The sequence below is a fragment of the Pantherophis guttatus genome, chromosome 5, assembly GCF_059756535.1.
Source record: "Pantherophis guttatus breed Tessera chromosome 5, ASM5975653v1, whole genome shotgun sequence".
NCBI classification, from domain to species: domain Eukaryota; kingdom Metazoa; phylum Chordata; class Lepidosauria; order Squamata; family Colubridae; genus Pantherophis; species Pantherophis guttatus.
The window spans coordinates 83,615,008-83,636,841 of record NC_142067.1 but is presented as its reverse complement, the minus strand read 5'-3'; the positions used below and the strand labels follow the sequence as shown (position 1 = coordinate 83,636,841).

The window sequence follows — 21,834 nt, the reverse complement described above, 5'->3', positions numbered from 1 at the left end:
AAAATGGTCTCCCTATTGTTTATTCAATAGTGTGCTTCTCTATCCATCTCTTCTTTATCTTTCATTTAGAATTCTTAGTTCACACATTAAAATAGAACAAAGCCCAACAACAATTCTCTATCCATCTCTTCTTTATCTTTCATTTAGAATTCTTAGTTCACACATTAAAATAGAACAAAACCCAACAATTTCCTTTTTTCCTTCCCAGAAAATGAAGAGTTATTCAATTAGCATGCACAGTAACAGGTCCTGACTTCATGCTGCTTCAAATGAAGTTGTGGCCAATGCTTTCCATCCAGTTAAGCAAATTGTCATGTCTATTTTCTCTTGCTGCTGAAATAACGCATACCTAGCTTTTTGCCCTGCATCTTTTGTGATTATTTTTTAAAATTTTACTCTGAAAAATAATACCTGGAACAGTATCCAGATTGGGCTCATCTGATAAAATAATAACCTGGAAATACTGAAACTTATTTGGAAAATCCATGATTTTTCTAGAAATCAGTCAGAGTGATAAGCCCACGTTTGCAGAGCATAAAGAAACCAAAAATATAAAGAAATGAAGATTCCGAGGCCCTCGAAAATATCTTATTCAATCAGTTCTTACCATGTTACTACTCTTCTACAAATCTTGAGGTCCTCCAAGCCTGCTGATACTTCTATCTTAAGTGGTGCTGTTTTGGTGGTATATGTAATAGTATAGCATTAAGAGATGTGTTAGATTTATTCATTCTTGACTTTGGTTTTATAATTAAACAGTTTGGGGAGGACAGGATTAAAAAACTTGATATAAAATAATGTGTACAAATTATAGCAAAAGGGTTATTGCTCATTTAGTCAACTGCCTATATTTGTGTGTTTTACCTTCTCCTCCATAGCAGAAGTCACGTCAATGCTTGTTTTATTTGGATAGGGCACCATTAAAGGATATAAATTTGTCCAAAATCTACCCCACATGTCACCTTTAACAGAAAAAAAATGGAATTACATATAAAATTAAAATGCAGTAGTTTCTGAAAGCAAAATATGGCTTGATTTTGTTATCTTAATGACCCAAGTACAGCTTCATTCACTTTACTGTATTTTCACACTGAAACAAATTGTAGACAATACAGATCAGGCCTAAAGAACTAAAATCTTTCTATTTCTAATACTAAAATATTAATCTGGATCAGATCCTCATTTAAGAGAAGAACTCTACATAGTATTTATTAACATTTGATTTGATGATCAGGAACATCAAACAAGTTGACCAAAAGCTGAAGATGCACACTAGTTAAGGAGCTAAGCTAAACAAAATAAAACATTTTAAATTAAACAAATCATCAGGAAACTTCTGGCTAGGAATATGCCAACACATGGTTATATTGACTTCTCAAAACAGAAAAGTATAGGAGGTCCTCGACTTACAACAGTTTGCTTATTGACCATTGCAACAGCAGTGAAAAAAGTGACTTATGACCATTTTTCATACTTATGACCATTGCAGCATCCCCTTAGTTATATGAACAAAATTCAGACACTTGGCAAGTGACTCATATTTATGACAGTTGCAGTATCCTGGGATCACATGATCATCTTTTGCAACCTTCGCACGAATGAAGTCAATGAGGAAGCCAGATTCAATTAACAATCATGTTACTAACTTAACATCTGCAAAGATTCAAGTAATAAAGTGGGGCAAAGCTGACGTAACAATTTAGCAACTGAAATTTTGGGCTCAATTATTATCATAAGTTGAGGACTACTTGTATATAAGTATCTTGGTCCATTCAATAAATGTAGCTATTAAAGTAGCATTTTCATACCAAGTAAATGAGCAGGAATAGCTCCTTTAGGATTAATGAGTTCTGGCCCATAGCGTTTGTACAGATGGCGCCGTACATAAGCATGTAGATGCTTATACAAAGGCATTATCTGAAAAAGAACAACAGAGAGAAAGGCAATTAATTAAGGGAAAATCATGATTGTTTTATTAACAGCTTGTCTTCAGAAGTTGTGGATGCTTCATCACTGGAAACTTTCAAAGACAGTCTGGACAGTCATCTGTCAGAAATGGTAGAGGGTCTCCTGCTTGAGCAGGGGGTTGGACTAGATGACTTACAAGGTCCCTTTCAACTCTGTTATTCTAGTCTGTTCTGTTCTGTTCTGTTCTGCTCTGCTCTGCTCTGCTCTGCTCTGCTCTGCTCTGCTCTGCTCTGCCCTGCCCTGCTCTACTCTAATTCTTCCATTCTGGTAATCTTGAAAAAAAATATTTTGCTCCTAAATAAATAAAGAGGTTTCTTATTAGGAAATATGGTGACTGGCTCACAATCTTTCAGTACATGAACTTAACCCTCTTGGAACTAAATTCTGCTAGTACCATTGCTCCTATTGGTATCACCAGTTACAAACTCTATTATACTGTTCATAAAACCATGTGAAATGTATACTGTAAAAAACCCCTGTGGTATATCTACAATCTACAAAGATGGTGACAATAGATTTTTTTCTCCAACGGTGACATCAATATTAAAATGTCATTTCATGGTAGTCTGCATCTGTCAAGTTGCCTCATTTTCTTATGCCAGCGCATGTGATATCTAGATGTTCTGTTACTGACTGGTAAGATGTTATGCAGGATGATTCAATCAAAGTCGATGAAATCTACAATCTAATGTATTATGGACATTGTAAATAAGGACTGCACCAATAGCCAATTGTTACCATTGTGACAATCACAGCCTGCTGGTATGCTGTTTTCTTAACTCAAGGACTGGTTAATTTATTTATCAATTATTTATTTATTCATCAACTGCAACACCCATATGAGCAATTTTGTTTATTGCCATAAAAATAGTTTTGCCTTGGTGCAGTAAAGCAAAATATTTGAAGCTAAATCTTACTTGCTTAAATGTATTTTCCACATCAGTAATCAGCTGTGCACGTTGGTATTGAAACTCCTGTGGAAGATCTACTTCATAATTTGCTCTCCAATAATCTCCATAGTCAGCATAGCCTGAAAAACAAATGTCTGTCGCTCATCATGACATTAATTTCTAGAACAATGCATTTTAAAGTTAATATTAGCCATGGTAAAATCCTCTGGTGAATAATGGTAACTGGCTTTTATAGAAACTGTAGCCCAACATCAGGAAGGGAAAGGCTAATGTCATAACAAATAACCTACTTTAACCTGGATGCTGTTTAGACATCAGCTCCTAAAATTCTCCAGCCATTATGGCCAATGCTGACAATTCTAGGAGTTTAAATCCACACAACTGGAATGCATCTAGGTTGGGCAGATTGAATAGTGATCATTTTACCATTTCATTATGTACTATTATGGACAGGGAGGAACAAATATAGAGAATGAAGCCTTATTACAACTAATAATTCATAGTTAATGTTATACATCAGATTGATGAATTAAAGAGTAATGGTGGATGGTTAATACTTTGGTTAATAATTAGATTAGATTAGAAGCATTTCATCATGTATAAATGGAACAAGCTACAAAAAGAAGAAAGATTTCCATCTTCTCTATCAACCTCAGAAAGGGAATATTCTGAATCCTTGGGATATTGAATAGACTGCACTTCTAGAGACAGTTTCAGTAAACTGAATGGCAAACTATGAATTTGTCAGAATAATGAAATGTGTAAAACTCTATTCTTTATGTACTTGCATGTAACTTCACTGTGCAAATACAAAAATAATATTTATACATATTAATTTGACTTTGAGATTTAATATTTGTGGATTTCCATATTATTTTTCAATGGTATTACATAGAACTGATGAGTGAACAAAAGAAATAATTTCTCCCTGACCTTGTTTAAAAGAAAGAGAACAATTGTTTTTCAATATTAGGAAGATGTGTTTTTACCCTATTTTTTAAACTCAGTGTATTAGCTATCTAATATTACTTGTAATTTATGAACAGGTTTTTCAGAGATGTAGATTATGTATGAGCTATTCTGTTGGAATATGATATTCATTTACTGAAATTCTTGTATATATATTTCTTCCTTTTTTTACTGTTTTTTTTTCTTTTTTCTATTATGTTTAATTGACACCCAATGCTTTAGCATTTTATTAATTTATGTTTATACTCCCTTTTCTACAGGAGTCCAAGTGGTGTAGAAAGTGCATTGTTTTATTTTCTTCCTCAAAAATAACCCTATGAAGTGGCTCACACTGAGTGTGATTGGGATAAAGTCAACCAGTGAACTTCTATAGCTCTATAGGCTAGAAGTTGAGTTTCCCTGCTTCTAGGGCACTCCACATTAGTTATAGTGCTAACGTCACTTTTAAATTTTTTAAAGATTTTTATTAAATATTATTATTATTATTATTATTATTATTATTATTATTATTATTATTATTATTATTATTATTATTATTATTATTATTATTATTATTATTATTATTTAAATTTTTATACCGCCCTTCTCCCGAAGGACTCAGGGCGGTGAACAGCCAAGATTAAAATACATACAATATGAAAATTAAAATAATTTAAAACATGATTAAATTAATTTGGCTTCCCCAATTTAAAACCCCTTACCCATAAAATTAACCAGTTAAAATTTTTTAAGCCAGCCCGGCTTGCTGAAATAGAAAAGTCTTCAAGGCTCGGCGGAAAGTACGAAGGTCCGGGATCAGTCGTATCCCTGGGGGTAGCTCGTTCCAGAGGGCGGGTGCTCCCACTGAAAAGGCTCTCCCCCTGGGGGCCGCCGGTCGACATTGCTTGACTGACGGCACCCTGAGGAGACACTCTCTGTGAGAGGTTATCTGTGGCAGAAGGTGGTCTCATAGATACCCAGGCCCTAAGCCATGGAGCGCTTTAAAGGTGAGAACCAATACCTTGAAGCGCACCCGGAAGACCACCGGAAGACAGTGCAGCTCATGCAGGAGAGGTGTTAAATGGGAGCGCCATGTTGCCCCCACAATCACCCACGTGGCCGCATTCTGGACCAGCTGGAGCCTCTGGGTGCTCCTCAAGGGGAGCCCCATTATCAAATTATAAGTTTGATATAAAAATCAGCTATGAATTATTAGTGCAAACAATATTTCCTTTTTTCCCCTTTCTCTATTAACATCACAAGGTGGATTGTTAGATATTCATTGACCAATTTTCCCCAAGCTGGGTACACTTATGTTGATTATTAATGCAGAAATTATACTACTTCAATGAATTAATATTCCTGAATACTTCTCCACCATAACACTGACTGTGGACGATGAAGGTTAAGGTACAAAATAAATTGAGGGTGCTGGTTTTAAGAAAATTCATAATATTCCACTTTAGCAGCATTTTGCCATGTATGTAGCAGCATATACATCAGCCATGTATATTAAAGAAGTAATTCTCATGAAAAAATAGCTTTATAAAATACAAAAGACTCAAAAATATCATCTTCAAGAGGAGAAAAATATATTCATGCTGATAAACTTTGATATTGTAACTTACCCCTCAGTCTTGCATATTTATTTTTCAGTTCAACATAACTTTCATATAAAGGCCTCATCTTCTTGCCAACATCAGCTCTCCAGCCTTCCCAGGCCCACAATCTCTCTGAGTAATTCCAGTTGTTTTCCATTATGTGATCCAAACCTGTCACCATAAAATCAGGTTAGATCCTATTATTTATTTATTTGTTTGTTCGTTTCCTCATTAACAGCACCAGTCTTATGCTTGGGACATGGGTATCACTCGCCGCATCATGTTGCCATGTTTCAAGATTTTTTCCCCCTTTGAGGAGCTGGGGTGGGCGTGGCCTGTGTGTGATGCATCCAGCCCGCAGGCCGCCAGTTTGACACCCCCGCTTTGGGGTGACATACAGCAAAATGAAACAAACCAGAAACAATACAAAAAAATAAATTAGTAATACAAAGTAGATATACACAAATAGAGGCACATCTGTGTGTCAATCATTTGTAGCTGAAAGCTCATTAAAAAGGGAAGGTTTTCACAATTTTTCTGAATACAAGAAGGGAAGGTGCCATTTGACCTAATAGGGTAACATATTTCATAAAACTATCTGACTCTTATGAAGTTTGGATGGAGAAGAGATTCTTATCAGGCCTGCCTAAGAGGTCGGAATCAAATGGGCAGGGTTTGGCCAACTTCTTTAGTCCATGCAAGCACAAAAGAATATTAGATCATTTTATAGATCATCTTACCTTGTACATTCTGTGGATTCTATTCAATTGACACCTACTCATCAATTGACATCTACTCATCATTAATACAGGCAATTGTACAAACACACATACACTCTTACCCAACATATCTCCAGATGCTGTATTTTGCCCATTTTTCTCCATTAGTGTCCAGATAACCCTAAACAGAGCTACTAATCACTTCCATATCGTATCTCATTTGCTCTGAAGTCAAGACGAGATACAGTGCATGCTCATCCATGTATCTTTGGGCTGTAATCACTTCATGGTCATGATTTTACAAGCCGCACTAAACTCTCCCCTGGGACATGGATGTTGAAATCACTTAAGATTTTGGGAACTCCTATCCCAGCCAAGATCTCATGATAAGCCACTACTGGACAGCTAAGAAGAGTGTACAAAAGGAACAATCTGAATTTATCTATACAGTCCAGTTCCCTCCTCCAACCCCAAAAAAACTCTTGGAGCAGTGCTTGTCACAATTGTTAGAATCTCAAAAATTACCAATTACCCACTTTCTAAACTTTAATGTTAACACCTGATCCGGGCCCTGAAATCTGAGAGGACAGACCTGTAATTAGTCTAACCAGGTCCCACTGACACTTGCTAGGTCTGCATATTTGTTCACCAGCATATTATAAATGGATGCTGTCTTATTTCATACAAATCTGACATTTACTAGTAGCAACTGAAAAGCAAGGATCTCTGGCAATTTGGTCACTTGTCATCCGGTTGGAGCCACTGATTTAGAAGTAGGGCTCTGCACTAGTTCCTCTTTGTCCTATAATCATACACCATCCTCTTTTTCTAATTCTAGTATGAGCATTTTTCAGCCTTCCCAACAATCATCCAGAGCATGACTTAAAATGTGGATTGGCATATAGTATTAGTGGTGGAATCCCAATTGTTCAAATACTTCAGAAAAAAGAGCCTTAAATGATGTTTACATGCTTGTAACATGTACAATGCTGTGTTCAGATAGATCATTGATGAAATGCCCAGTTCCTTTCCCTCCATTTGACCCAAAACTGAATATATAAGATACAGTTTATAATCTCTTCCTGTAGGCATGAGTTCTGATCAAATAAATAAATTGAGGGAAAGGCCTCTTAGATTTTCTTTATTTTTCTATTTTCTCTTAAAATTTCTACATTTACTTTGTTTTTCTTGCTGCTACTTATTCTATCTGCACACTTTGAAAAATGCTGCTTATCTAAACGAGATTAATATAATGGGTGTATAAGTGTACACACACACACACACACACACACACACACACGCCACGGATTGTTTTAGTTTAGCATGAAACATAATGCTAATAGTGCCATTAAGAAACAGGGGCTATAATAAACAAAAATATCCAAACAAACCCATTTTTTTCTGTTTTGACACTTAACAATGAATGTACAAGCTGAAGATTGTGTAAGATTTATTTATTTACCATATATGTGTAGCTTCTCATCTGATATGAAAGTTAATTTGGGCAGCATTTATCAATAAATTAAAATAAATACATAAAAAGTCACAATTAAAATTTAACTATAAAAAAGACACAAGAAACAGTTAATAATATTAACTACAGTAAGGGAGCCATTGCAAAATCAGATCCAGGGATCTCTGGGACTAGGGAGATTGCAAAATCTCCCTAGTCCCAGAGATCCCTGGACCTAACAACAGTGCCTTGAAGTATTTGTGGAATGTTAAAAGGGATGTAGTTAATTTCACTTCCAGGAGAAGATTCCACATGGCAGACACCATGGCAGAGTAGGCTTATCTTCTGGGACCCACCAGATATAATCCCCTAGTTTGCCAGACCTGATGAGGTAGGCTGATGTAATCAGAGAGAGATGGTCCCTCAGATAACCTGACAAAAGATACTGGTACTTATTTATAGATCTTACCTGGTTCTAAGGGCAAACAATTAAAATGATCATCTTGCTTGCACACTGTCCCAGTGCTGTACAAGGTACTCATTTTACGTAAAACAGTATCCAGCTGTAATTTAAATGAGAAGAAGCTTTGTTTGAAAGAAGCATAAAACAGTATTTCTTTTATTCAAAAACAGCAGGGACAGCGAAGACAGATACAGATAAGGGCGAACATCTATCTACCAACCCTCATTCAACAGTGTGGTAGATTATAGTCCATAACATTCAAGAAGAGGCCTTCATCCTGCATGGATTAATTTGGGGTGATGCTGCAGCTGATATTATTACTACCACTATGTATGCCTTACCGGAATGAAGGAAGAACAGAAATCATTTGGTACATAATACCTAGGTTGAATTTAGCATAGAAGTCATCTATGATACTTGGCAACATACTTGGTCTTTTGTAGATGAATCTGTTGATCCATTCTGGAGCAAACGAATCTGGAGCTTGATGGTTTCATTAGTAATCTGATTCACATTGAACATGCTAGCATTCCTGGAGGCTTCTTCATAAAATTTGGAGAATATGTTGTCTTTTTCATGCTGAAAAAAATATATTAGAATTTTGAGTTTTTCTATCAGGCTCATTCAGAACTGAACTGAGGATTCAGAATTTTTTCCCCACTTTTCCTGTCTCTTTTTAATTACATGCAATACATTAAGGATTTGAAAGTTGATGCAAATCTGTTTCATGGCCAGGTTTGCAGAATAGATTTCTGCCCTGCCAGTTGTAAGTGTAGATTTGCAATTTAAAAACATTTCCATAAATCTGCTGGTACTAAGGGAAAGAACTTGCTTGTTTTTTGAAAATGTACATGGTATATGGCATTCTTCATTTTTTTTTTCATTTTTCCAATAAAAATCATATTCAGTCTATGCTTCTTCTGTAGTACTTCCTATACAACTAACTAAATACTAGAGAGCATCTAGGAAAACACTATAGAAATGGAAAAGAAATTGTAAGATTTCCAATCAATTTTCAAAACTGATTTCTTTTTAAAGGAAAACACTAAGATTAATGAAAGTTCTCCCCCCCCCCCCCGGCCACTACCTGATGGTAGGTATGTTTGAAGTACATAAATGTATACATATTCTACTACCCATCCAATTCAGTAGGCAGGCTGGGCATGCTCTAGACCTGTCAGTTAAGGAATGTCAGCTGGCAGGGATCAGGGGATGTGCCTTATCTGCTGTAGCCCTGGCCCTCCCTCCAGAGATCAAGATGACCTTGATTCTGCTGGCCTTTTGTAAGGCCAGGAAGATTTGGTTGTGTTCCTGGGACTAGGGCCCTAAATGCATCAAAGGCCCTATTTCTTGGCTGTATTACCATCTATGACAATAGTTCTACTCAGCAATCCCATATATTTTTAAATATTATTTTAATTGCTTTTAATTTGTTTTTATGTTTTATATATCCTGCCCATAGTCACTTGTTATGATGGGCAGATAAAAAAAGTATATGAATAAATAAACAAACAAGCAAGTTATTCCCTTTCAGGTTAAGCAATGTTAACGGAGTATGAAATAATAATTAAAGAGTTCAAAAGTATAAGAGCCATGATGGCATAGTGGTTAGAATGCAGTATTGCAGGCTAATTCTGCTGACTGCCAGCAGTTCAATCCTGATGGGGCTCAAGGTTGACTCAGCCTTCCATCCTTCTGAGGTCGGTAAAATGAGGTCCCAGATTGTTGGGGCAATATGCTGATATTATAAACTGTTTAGAGAGGGCTGTAAAGCACTATTAAGCAGAATATAAGTCTAAGTGCTATTGCTATAAGAAAATGAAATATAGCTGTACAATGGTGCATAGTCACACAATTTACTATACTGCATTTCTTCTTCATTACTATACTGCAATTTACTATACTGCACTATACTTTGCATTTCTGTCCTTGCAAAGCATTCTTGCTTTCATTATGTCCATATGTCACTTTATATATTGTTTCTCTTCTTTTGATGAACCTATCACCTCCTTCCAACCAAGGCCATCTTGGTCTTCCTTTTCATCATGACCCCATTCACTTTTCTTTTATAGACCCATTTTTACAGTTTAATTTTCATTCAATTTGACTTCTTTCATACCAGCCACTCACTACTATCATTCATCACCCATTCATTTTTTAACCCTATCTCTTTTTGTTTTAGAACACACATTTAATTATCCCACTCTGACCATATAAAACTCCCTTTTATACTTCTCTTGACAAATACAACTTTAATTTCCATATAATAATGTGGGCAGATACATTCTACTATACCCAGGCATGTTTAATTCTTTTGACAAACACTCATTCTTCAAAATAGGCCACAGCAGCTTTCCACCTGCATTTACATTTTAAAATTTATCCAGATTTTTTAAATCATCATAATCATTCTACCAAGCCACACAAATTTATCTACTTACTCTAATTATAATTGTTCACTCCATTTTTCCTGTCAAACACAATTACTTTGGAGTTTGATACTTTAATCTTTAAACTGCATATGCATTTTGTATAATATTCATGCATATCATTCAACTATAGGCTCAAGATCCAGATGGATCTCGACAGACAAACACTGGGCCCTAGCTAACAAAATGAAATTCAATGTAGAGAAAAATAAGGTTTTACACCTAGGCAAGAAATATCAAATGTACATGTACATATTAGGGGAAACCTGGCTTAATAGTAGTAACTCTGAAAGGGATCTTGGAGTCCTAGTGGACAATCATTTAAAAATGAGGCAGCAGTGTGGGGCATCAGCCAATAAAGCCAACAATCCTAGGTTGTATTAACAGAGGGATAGAATCAAGATCATGTGAAGTGTTAGTACCTTTATAAAGCCTTAATAAGATCACATTTAGAATACTGCATCCAGTTTTGGTCACCGTATTATTTTTAAAATGCAGATTTTGGAAAGACTGCAGAAAAGAGCTACAAAGGTGATTGGGGGTTGGAGGCTAAAACATATAAAGAATAGTTGAAGGAATTGGACTTGTCTAGTCTAGTGAAAAGAAGAATTAAGGGTGACATGATAATAGTGGTCCAATATTTGAGGGGCTGCCATAAAGAAGAGGGTGCCAACCTATTTCCCAAAGCACCAGAAGGCAAAACAAGGAACAATGGATGGAAAATAATCAAGGAGAGAAGCAACATAGAACTAAGGAGAAATTTCCTAGCAGTGAGAACAATTAACCAGTGGAATGGCTTGCCTTCAGAAGTTGTGGACGCTCCATCACTGGAAGCTTTTAAGAAGAGATTCGACAGCCACTTGTCTGGAATGGTATAGGGCAGTGATGATTAACCTTTTTGCCATTGCGTGCCAAAAGCAGGGGTCATCAGGGGGGTCATGCACATGCGTGCCTTTTGTGGCTCCGTCCTCCGAGCCTATCTTATCGGAGGAAGAAGGCTCCGAACATGAAGGAGAGGAGACAGCCAGGCCTCCCTCTCCAGGACCCTCCTCTCTGGCAATGCCTCAGGTGTCTCCCGAAGGAGAAGAGATTGGCCAGGAGCCAGGTGTTTCCGAGCCGTCGGATAGTGACGAAGAAACATTGTGGTTGCACCCACGCCAGCGTCGGTGAGACAAGTGGGCGCAGCAGAAAAGGAGGCGTGCCAGAGATTAAGCTGAGTCACTGGACCACACCCCACAGGCTATAAAAGGGAGTGTGGTGGCCATTTGGACTCTGTGACAGACAAAGCTAATCTCTGGCGAGGCACTTTGCACCTTCGGACACAACACCTATTTGCTGTGGATTTAATTACAAACTGGACTATTCAAACTGTGTGTATTTTTGTCTGTGTTATCGGAGTAAAAGTTCTTGGCAGGCAGCCACGGAGTTGCTGCCAAGTTCCTTATCACTGACGTTGAGTGTTTGAAGAGTTTATTTAACCCTCGGCTGGCTGGCTGGGTGTGTGCGTGGTACAGGGGCAGAACAGTGCCCACACCCATAATTCAGTGTGCCTTCCCACCTATGCACACGTGACCCCTGTGCTCCCCCCGCTTTTGGCACATAATGGCACAGTGGGCCCGGTAGGCCCATTTTTCGCTCTCCCCAGGCTCCAGAGTCTTTCTTGGAGCCTGAGGAGGGCGAAAATGGCCTTCCCCACTCCCCGGAGATTATCCGGAGGCTGGAAACGGCCCGTTTCTTGACTTACAGTGGGCCCAGAAGGCCCCAAAATCAGCTGGCTGGTGCGCACATGCATACTGGAGCTGAGCTAGGGCAACGCTCACGGTCCACAGATATGGCTCCACGTGCCACCTGTGGCATGCGTGCTATAGGTTCGCCATCACGGGTATGGGGTCTCCTGCTTGTGCAGGTGGTTGGATTAGAAGACCCTCAAGGTCCTTTTCAACTCTGTTGTTCTGTATTATTATATAATAATAATAATAATAATAATAATAATAATAATAATAATAATAATAATAATAATATTTTCAATCAACAACATGACATCATCTACATGTATAAATCAGATGCACATTTATAATTCACATCATGCTTTTCAGTAAAAAAAAGAGAGAAAGAGAGAGGGAGAGGGAGAGGGAGAGAGAGAAAGAGAGAGAGAAGATACAGACTAATTACCAGCCTTAGTTTGAATCATGCCATATGCAGCAACCCTTGATGATAGTATAGGCTGATCAGAGTGGTAAGGATCTTGGCATATATTGGCGAGGAAGCTTGGAACACAACCATAACTGGTTTTTACCCCAAGAATGTTCATGTTTTTTCTACAATAATTAGGTTTACTATTTAGGGCTTCTTTATAAGCCAATATAGTGCTCCCTGCATCCCACTAGTCCAGAGACTCATGAAGTATTGTGATGCATACTACTGGTAATGAGGAACCAAAAAGACTGTTAACAGCGATTAAGGAGTTTGTATAGATATGTAAAGTATTTTAATTGATAGTGATAAGAAGTCTGGGAATAAAACATACACAGAGCACTAGATAATATTAATGTACTCTAACATAGATTATAGTATAAAATATAAGATGAATATTCTTTCAATTTTTTGGTCCTGCATAAAATATTATTATTTCTTGGGGATATCCTACCAAGTATTAATCAGATCCAACCAAAGTCAGCTAGATACTACCTCCATCGGTAGGTCACAACTAACAACACACTAAATGTTATTAATTTAAAAAATTAATTAGATTAAATGTTAATTAAAAATTTAATGAAAATAAATCCCAAAATTTAAAAAGGTATTTAGACAGTAGAAACCCCCAATTTAAAGAAAATTGTGTACAAAAAGCAACTGGACTTTCCTGATTTCATTGAACTGAAAAAGCTACTTGGATGAGAAGCAAAATGTTTTCAGTGAAAAAACCAAAAAAGTCTAGTTACCTTTTGGGAAAAAACCTTTGAGATAAAGAAAATTATTTTAGCTATTTTTTAGTAACTCATGATGCTGCTGTCTTAGCTTGTCTGTATGTATTTTAATTTGTAATTTGAGACCATACAATTGGTCTAGATTTCATGTCCATTATTCTGGCCAATGACCATGCTGGTTAAAGATAATGAAAACTGCCACCCAGCACATCTGGAAGGTAATGGATTGGAGAAGGTAATAATTGATAATTATTAATTATGATAATTAGTTACCTTAAGATCAAGCAGGAAAAAATGTGTTGGCTTAACTGCTGAAATTGATAAATGTAAAATTTACATCATGATCATTTACATAATTTGAAACTTTTCATATACACATGTCATTTGATGTCTATTTCCATAAATAGAGAATTTCTATAACAATGGAATCAAAGTGATACATTAGGTAGGTGACTGAAGTCAGCAAATATACAGGGCATTCAGAAAGTATTCAAACCCTCTTCAGTTTTGTCAATTTTGTTATGCTGCAGCCTGAGTCTACAGCAGAGGTGGGATTCACTTACCTTCCCTACCGGTTCACAAATGTGAGCGTGCGCGCACACTCTCTCGCTACGATTGCACACACCACCTCTGCAAATGCGCACGGCCTTCTGTACATGCGCAGTAGTCACACATTACATCCAGCCGGGTGGAAGGAACCTCCCTTAGTCACCGCTACCAGTTCGCACGATCTGGACAGAACCAGCTGAATCCTACCACTGGTCTAGAGTTGTTGAAATGCATTTTTTTCTCATTAATCTATACTTAGTATCCATAATGACAAAGTGAAAACAGAATTTTAGAAATGACTGTAAATTTATTAAATAGAAAAAACTGAAATATACCATTAGAATAAGTATTCAGACCCTTCACTCAGTACTTTGTTGAAGCACTTTTGGCTGCAATTACAGCATCAAGTCTTTTTGGATATGATGCAACAAGCTTTGCACACCTGAACTGGGAAATTTTCAGCCATTCTTCCTTGCAAATCCTCTCAAGCTCAGTCAGGTTGAATGTTAGACAGCCATTTTCAGATTCCTCCAGAGATGTTCAATAGGGTTCAAGTCAGGGCTCTGGCTGGACCACTCTAGGACATTCAGAGATGTCCCTTAGCCACTCCTGTGTTGTCTTATCAGTGTGCTTAGGATCATTATCATGTTGGAAAGTGAACCTTGGCCCAGTCTGAGGTCCTGAACATTGTGGAACAGGTTTTCATTGAGGATATCCCTGTATTTTCCTCCATTCAGCTTTCCCTCAACACTGACCAGTCTAGTCTCCCAGTCCCTGCTGCTGAAAAACACCCCCACAGCATGATGCTGCCACCACCATGTTTCATTGTTGAGATGATATTGGGCAGGTGATGAGTGGTGCCTGGTTTCCTCCAGACATAACATTTAGAATTGTGGCTAAACAGTTCAATCTTGGTTTCATCATACCAGAAAATCTTGTTCCTTATAGTCTGATAGTCCTTCAGTACTTTCATGTGTTTTGCACTGAGAGGCTTCCATCTAGCCATAAAGCCCAGATTGGTGGAGAGCTGCAGTGGTGGTTGTCCTTCTGGAACTGTTCCATCTCCTTACAGGATCTCTTGGTCACCTCTCCTACAAAGGCCCTTCTCCTCTAATTGCTCAGTTTGACCAGGTGACCAGTTCTTGGAAGAATCCTGTGTCAAACTTCTTCCATTTGAGAATTATGGAGCCACTGTGCTCTTAGGAACCTTCAGTGCAGCAGAAATTTTATTGCAGCCTTCCCCAGATCTGTGCCTTGCAATAATCCTGTCTATGAGCTCTGCAGGCAGTTTCTTTGACCTAATGCCTTTTACTCTGCTACAGTATGCATTGTCAGCTCTGAGGCCTTCTATAGAGAGGTGTGTGCCTTTCCAAATCATGTCAATCAATTCAATTTACCACAGGTCGACTCCATTCAAGGTGCAGAAACATGTCAGCAACAATCAAGAGAAATGGAAGGCACTGGAGCTAAATTTCATGTGTTGTTGCAAAGATATTTATGTCAATGTGATATTTCAGTTTCTTTCTTTTTAATAAATTTACAGACATTTCTAAAATTCTGTTTTCACTTTGTCATTATGGGGTACTGAGTGTAGATTAATGAGGAAAAATGCATTTCAACAACTGTAGACTCAGGCTGCAGCATAACAAAATTGACAAAAGTGAATACTTTCTGAATCCCCTGTATATTTGCTGACTTCGGTCACCTACTTGGTGTATCACTTTGATTAGACTCAATGGAGATGGGATTTTTAATCCCTGGAAAGAAAGAAAGAAAGGATTGATTTTAAGCAAGGAGCTAGGCTCAAAATTAAGTATCCCCACATATATACATTCATTCCAATCTGTATCTGGGCTACCATCCGCTGTTTTATTGGAATAATCAAAACAACATATGGGGCAACATATGAGAGGTAACACATGTACATGTAACTAGGTAACACCTAGTTAAGGCTCATAATTCCAATAAAAATAAAACAAAATAGCTTAAATAGACTGGAAATCTGCTTACTCAAATTTACATTTTATGATGGATATTATAAAATTCTCAAGGTACAAAATTTAAGGCACAAGTTAGCAAAACTCATCTTTCCTCATTGGATGACTATTTCTGAGGTATGAACATCCTGTTTTTCTTCCAGCTAGTCATTAGAAATTTTTTTGTAACATTAAGAATCATTGCCCACCTTTGTTCCTCCATTTGATAAGCCTTAACTGGACTGTAACCCTGAGAAGTGTTTCCACTTCCCTCTCCCACTCAATCTGTATGCTGTCCTCAAAAAGTACTGGCAGAGCACAGCAGTAAGATTATATGCTACCAGTAGGACGGAATCAGAATAGGGCAAAGTGGAATGTCTTGAAGCTCATTACACCTATAGAAAGCTAATGGGATTGCTAATATCAATAAAAATAAAAATCAGAATATGAATTTATAAATAAATAGAATAAATTATGGGTTTAGATAGAATAGCTGTAGTTCCAGTGGATTCCTTCCTTCTTCCATGATGTGACCCTCTTTCTACCTGGCATAATTAATTCATGTGAATATTCAGATATCTCAGCTTGTCTTAACATATTTTAGCAAAAGCAAAACCAGTGATCCAACTGAAGAAAAACAAATGCTTCTTCCATTCTGACTGCTGTATATCCCAACAGCACAAAGGAAAATCTCCCTCCCATCACACATTAGATTTTTAGATTAAATTAACAGAGTTGGAAGGTACCTTGTAGGTCATCTAGTTTAACCCGCTGCCCAAGCAGGAGACCCTACACCAGGGGTGTTAAACTTGCGGCCCGCAGGACAGATGTGTCACATGCTGGCCCCGCCCCCCTGGTTTAGCGAAAGGGGGAAAGTCCTGATACATCACGTGACGACTCCGTGACGACGCAAGTTTGACACTCCTGCCCTACACCATTTCTGACAAATGGCAGTCCAATCTCTTCTTGAAAGCCTCCAGTGATGAAGCTCCCACAACGTCTGAAGGCAAGCTGTTCCATTGGTTGATTGTTTTCACTATCAGAAAATTTCTCCTTATTTCTAGGTTGAATCTCTCCTTGATCAATTTCCATCCATCCATCCATTATTTATTTATTTATTTATTTATTTATTTATTTATTTATTTATTTATTTATTTATTTATTTATTACATGTATTAATATGCTGCCATTCTCCCAAAGGACTCAGGGCGATGAACACAAGTTAAGAAACAAGTACAATAAAATCATAAATTAATCCAAATAATTAATTAATAGTAAATAATAAAACCCGGAATCAGTCTCAGCCTATTTGTTTGAAAAATTATTCCTTGTTTGGCCTTCAGGTGCCCTGGAAAATAGCTTGACCCCTTCCTCTCTATGGCAGCCCCTCAAATATTGGAACACTGCTATCATGTCTCCCCTGGTTCTTCTCTTCACTAGACAAGCCATGCCCAGTTCCTATAATCATTCTTTATACGTTAGTCTCCAGTCCAGTCCCCTAATCATCCTGGTTGCTCTTCTCTGCACTTTTTCTAGAGTCTCAACATCTTTTTTATAGTGTGGTGACCAACTGTTGGGATATACAGCAGTCAGAGTGGGAGAAGCATTTGTTTTTCTTCAGTTGGGTCACTGGTTTTGCTTTTGCTAAAATATGTTAAGACAAGTTAAGATATTTGAATATTCACATGAATTAATTATACCAGGTAGAAAGAGGGTCACATTGTATTGCTGTGTAAATTTTACTGAAAACAGTAGAATAAAACAAAATTAGTACAGTATGATTCTTAAATATTTTAGGGGAAATGTCAAAATTAACATTTCTAGATTGTCTCTGATTTCAGCCATGAGGGGTCAGACAAAGGCATAACAACATTTTATAATTGAAATCCTTCCATCTGTTTTACAAAATCTGGTCTAGAAAATCATGCAGTTCTATCTGAAGTAATTAATGCCTTAGTTGTTCATTTTCAGGAAACACACTTTTTTCCACATTTATTGTCAGACTGGAATTAGCCTTAAATTGTAATTCAGGTAAATCTCAGGTAGGTTTTATGATGCTGTTAAATTCAGCATATGCCATTTTAATCTATTCTACTGATACTTAGCTTTTTATTTAATTCACCATTCCATATAATTTTTAATATCCTCTTTTACATTCCCATTTATTTCTTAAATAAACAGCAAATAGTCGTCATCAGTACGCACCATTACTTTGGCATTTTCTTCTGTCAGGTTGGTATTATAATTCCATGAAGCGATGGATGCATTATAATACAGATCAATTGCACGGACATCAAATTGCTTTAAAAATTCTGCAGCCTGCTGGGTTACGTCCTGGGCCACAGCCAGAACAACAAGGCTCCAAGTAAAGCAGAGCCAGGATAACATATTTCCTTTTAGGTCAAAAAATGCTGGATGGGTAAAACTCCTTGAAGAAGGCTTCCTGATCAGTACTTGTTTCATTAGTATTTATCCAGTGTTTGGCTATAGAAAAAGAGGAAGAAACCTATTCACAGGGCATTTTATAGTTTTAATCCAGCAAAGGGACAAAATCTAGAAAGGGGGGGAGGGATGTTAAAGCCAAGTAAGCAAAAGTGAATAATTAACTTCTGGAGAAAGATAATTACCTGTAAGCATTTTATGGTTTTCTTTTGAAAGGCTTTTACATAGAGTTAATATTTCCCTAGCATCCTGTCAATGATAGAGCTAGTTATCATTTGTCCTGCGATATTTTCTGAGATGAGAACTTGGAGGTTTTAAAAACAGACTTAGACAATATGATACGACTAGAAGGCCTAATGCCAAAGTTCCGGTTAGCTGCATCAAATGAATATGTGAACTTTAGCATTCCTCACCTTAGAAGAGTCAGCCATGTGACTTCCCTCGAACTATTTTTTTCCTCAGCTTCTTCTGTCTTTTTCTTTAATAGTTCCACTTCTGGACATGGTCCCTTGGACTCCTCAGACCCATACCTCCTCTTCCTTTATGAGGTCACTTTTCTGCTTTCCTTTATGAGGAAAATAAACTGAGCTAATCTACCTGTAAGTGGTGTAGCTAATCACTGTCTGTGCATCATTACTATGATTGCAAAAAACCCTTGTCTTAGTACCTTATAGTTTAGATATATAATTGTTGTTTTTGCCCAGAAAAAGTTGCTGGCTGAACCCAACTCACCCTTCCCCTCATCTTTAATGGCCTTATGCAAGCTGATAATAATCTTCCTTTACTGGAAGGCATTTCATCTATGCATTGTTGCCTTTCTAAATGTGATTTGTTTTTACTATCCATGCTTACAGGATAAATGTCTATTTTGTATCAGAAAAGAAGGGATGCTGTTTTAAATGAAACGACTTTTGATCAGAACAGACAACAGTCTTCATTGTATGTAATTTCTCCATTGGACTGCAGTAATTCCAGTTTCCGTTAATGCCCAGTCATAAGTAACTTCTAAACTGCCCTTTTTCAGATTAGAATGTAAATTAGAAAACAAAAGGCTCTGCCTTCTTAGTAGTGGAATAATTTGTAATGTAAAGAAAAACAGAAGTCTCTTTCATTGGGGAATAAAAATATTAGGAAGCTAGAGGACAAATTTTGGCACAACTGTACCATTTACAATTATGTCCAGTTGATTTGCCCAGTGGTAATATAGCAAAATAAGTAAATAAAATAAAAAATAAAATTAGAACATTGCAAATTTAAAGAAGAAAAATGAAATAATAATTTAAAATGGTGTTGGTACCAGAGGCAGCTTCCCCCAGCTTGGTAGCCTTGAAGTTGGACTACAATTCCCAGAATTCCAGGAAAGCATAATTCTGACTCTGATGATATTGAGACATGTTAGGCTTTGGCTCATTGATATTGACTATGAAGTTATCTGACATCAGAATAACAAAAGTTAGTGGCTGCGAATTCTGGGAGTTATGTTGAAATATAGTATGTGAAATGCAACAATTTTGGGAAGCTGTTAAAGCAATTTTGAAGCTGTTAAATATAAACAACATATGTAAAAATAAATTGTTTTATTGCTTAGAAATCTATTTAAATACTCATCTTGTGCAATTGATGGAAAAAAACTAAACTTTTGACCAGTGGTGGTATTCAAAAATTTTACTACCAGTCCTGTGGACGTGGCTTGTTTGGTGGGCATGGCTTGGTGATCATGTGACTGGGTGGTGATGGCTTGTCATGTGACTGGGTGGGTGTGGCTAGGTGGTCATGTGACTAGGTGGTCATGGCTAGGTGGTCATGATCCTAGTTCCCCCTACGAGGATTCCCCCATCTGGACTTTTTGCAATCCCCCAAAGGGTCAAAGGAAACCAGATTCCATACAACTCTTAACCCTTAAGGCAAACCAAATACAAGTGGTCCTCGCTTAATGGCTGGTTGCTTAGCAAGTGTTCAAATTTACGACTGACCTCCCCAGAGCTACTTAACCTGTTTTTGGAGTTTTGACAGCCATGCACACACACATACACATATTTATGATCAGTTACAACATCCCACACAGTCATGTGACTGAGGTTTTCTATGTTTTTTGCCAGTTTCAACAATTCCTTCTGGTTTCTGGTTAAAAATGCCCATTGGGTAAAATGCACTTGTTTAACAACCACAGTGTTTGCTTAATGACCACAAGGTTCACTTAAACAGGTCTCTCTCTCTCTCTCTCTCTCTCTCTCTCTCTCTCTCTCTCTCTCTCTCTCTCTCTCTCTCTCTCTCATCTCTCATCTCTCTTTCTCCCTCTCTCTGTTTACCATCTCTCTCTTCCTCTCTTCCTCTCTCTCATCTCTCTTTTTCCCCCCTCTTTCTCTCTCTCATCTTTCTCCCTCTCTTTCTCTCTCTTATTCTCTCTTTCTCCATCTCTTTCTCTGTTTCTCACCTCTCTCTTTCTGCCCCCCCCCTCTCTTGTGTGTGTGTGTGCGTGTGCGCACAAGCCTGATAAGGGACAGAGCCATCACTTCCCTGGCACAGGAAGGGTTTTGAGATCGCACTGTGGCTTTGAGCTCCAACATCACAACTGCCCCTTCCTCTTCTCCCCACTCTTGTTGCAGTCTTGCTCTCTTCTTCTTCCTCCCTCCCCCACGAGCTTGCCATTCCCCTCGCGGCACCTGCAGGGCATGAGACTTTCCGCTCTTCTCTTGCCCGATGTATGGGCTTTAACAGAGGGGAAGCAAAAGCAACCAAACAGTCAGCATGATTGGAAAAGTCTGCCTTCTCCGCCAATGGCTGATCTTTAATGGCACGTCAGACGGAGAAATGGAACATCCCTTGGATGTGTAGGATAAGCGGTGATGACCCCTCCCCAGCTGTACCGGTTGAGAAATCCCCAACCATGGTAGGGACGGCTCCCCTGCCTGACTATGGCAACCCAGGAGCACCCATTGAGTGGCTGGACTGCAGACACGCCCTAGATTGGCCCAAAGCCTGAGTCCGGTATTATAGCTGAGGAAGAGATGTCCCGCAAGCTGAGGGTCCCTACTCACCCCACGGGAGTAAGCCCGTAGAACAATTTGGCTACCTGCAAGGCGTGGAGAAGGGACCAGTTCATGGAACACCATTCCCGGTGTTGTGATCTGTGCCCTGCCAAAGGCCAGAGGATGACTGGAAGCTACTAACATCCAAATACTACTGGTGGCTTAGAGAACCGCTTACTTAGGTAAGTAGGGAAGGTGACCATCAACCATTTGGGCAGTGTGGGTGCTGACAAGAGGCCAAATAGCATGGCATCGGAGTAAAGTAATGGAAGCCATAGTAGCTTTCCTCTATGGTTAAACGTGTGAGGAAGGGTGAGACCTCCCACGCTCAAATTGACCACCCACCATGTGACTCTTGGCAAGGCCAACCACTGTTCCTGCCGGAAGGGGCACCTAAGGTAGGCTGAAACCAAACGCCA

At 38.1% G+C, this 21,834-nt stretch overlaps 1 protein-coding gene across 3 annotated transcripts in view; it reads right to left on the bottom strand.

Annotated features, from left to right (window-relative positions):
- The window catches only part of ACE2 (angiotensin converting enzyme 2), a 45,412-nt gene extending 26,481 nt beyond the window's left edge, over positions 1 to 18,931 (bottom strand). For 2 of the 3 annotated variants that reach the window (XM_034434902.2, XM_060686695.2), the window contains exons 1-7: positions 18,150 to 18,460; positions 8,493 to 8,642; positions 8,070 to 8,163; positions 5,456 to 5,599; positions 2,886 to 2,998; positions 1,809 to 1,917; positions 865 to 962 (exon numbers count right to left, since the gene is read on the bottom strand). In XM_034434902.2, coding sequence (XP_034290793.1) covers positions 865 to 962; positions 1,809 to 1,917; positions 2,886 to 2,998; positions 5,456 to 5,599; positions 8,070 to 8,163; positions 8,493 to 8,642; positions 18,150 to 18,407 — 966 coding nt within the window. In that variant the 5' untranslated portion in view covers positions 18,408 to 18,460. Of the gene's footprint in view, positions 1 to 864; positions 963 to 1,808; positions 1,918 to 2,885; positions 2,999 to 5,455; positions 5,600 to 8,069; positions 8,164 to 8,492; positions 8,643 to 18,149; positions 18,461 to 18,799 lie in introns of those variants that run through there. The other variant, XM_034434910.3, reaches the window with a different exon arrangement.
- Between the last annotated feature and the right edge of the window lie 2,903 nt (positions 18,932 to 21,834).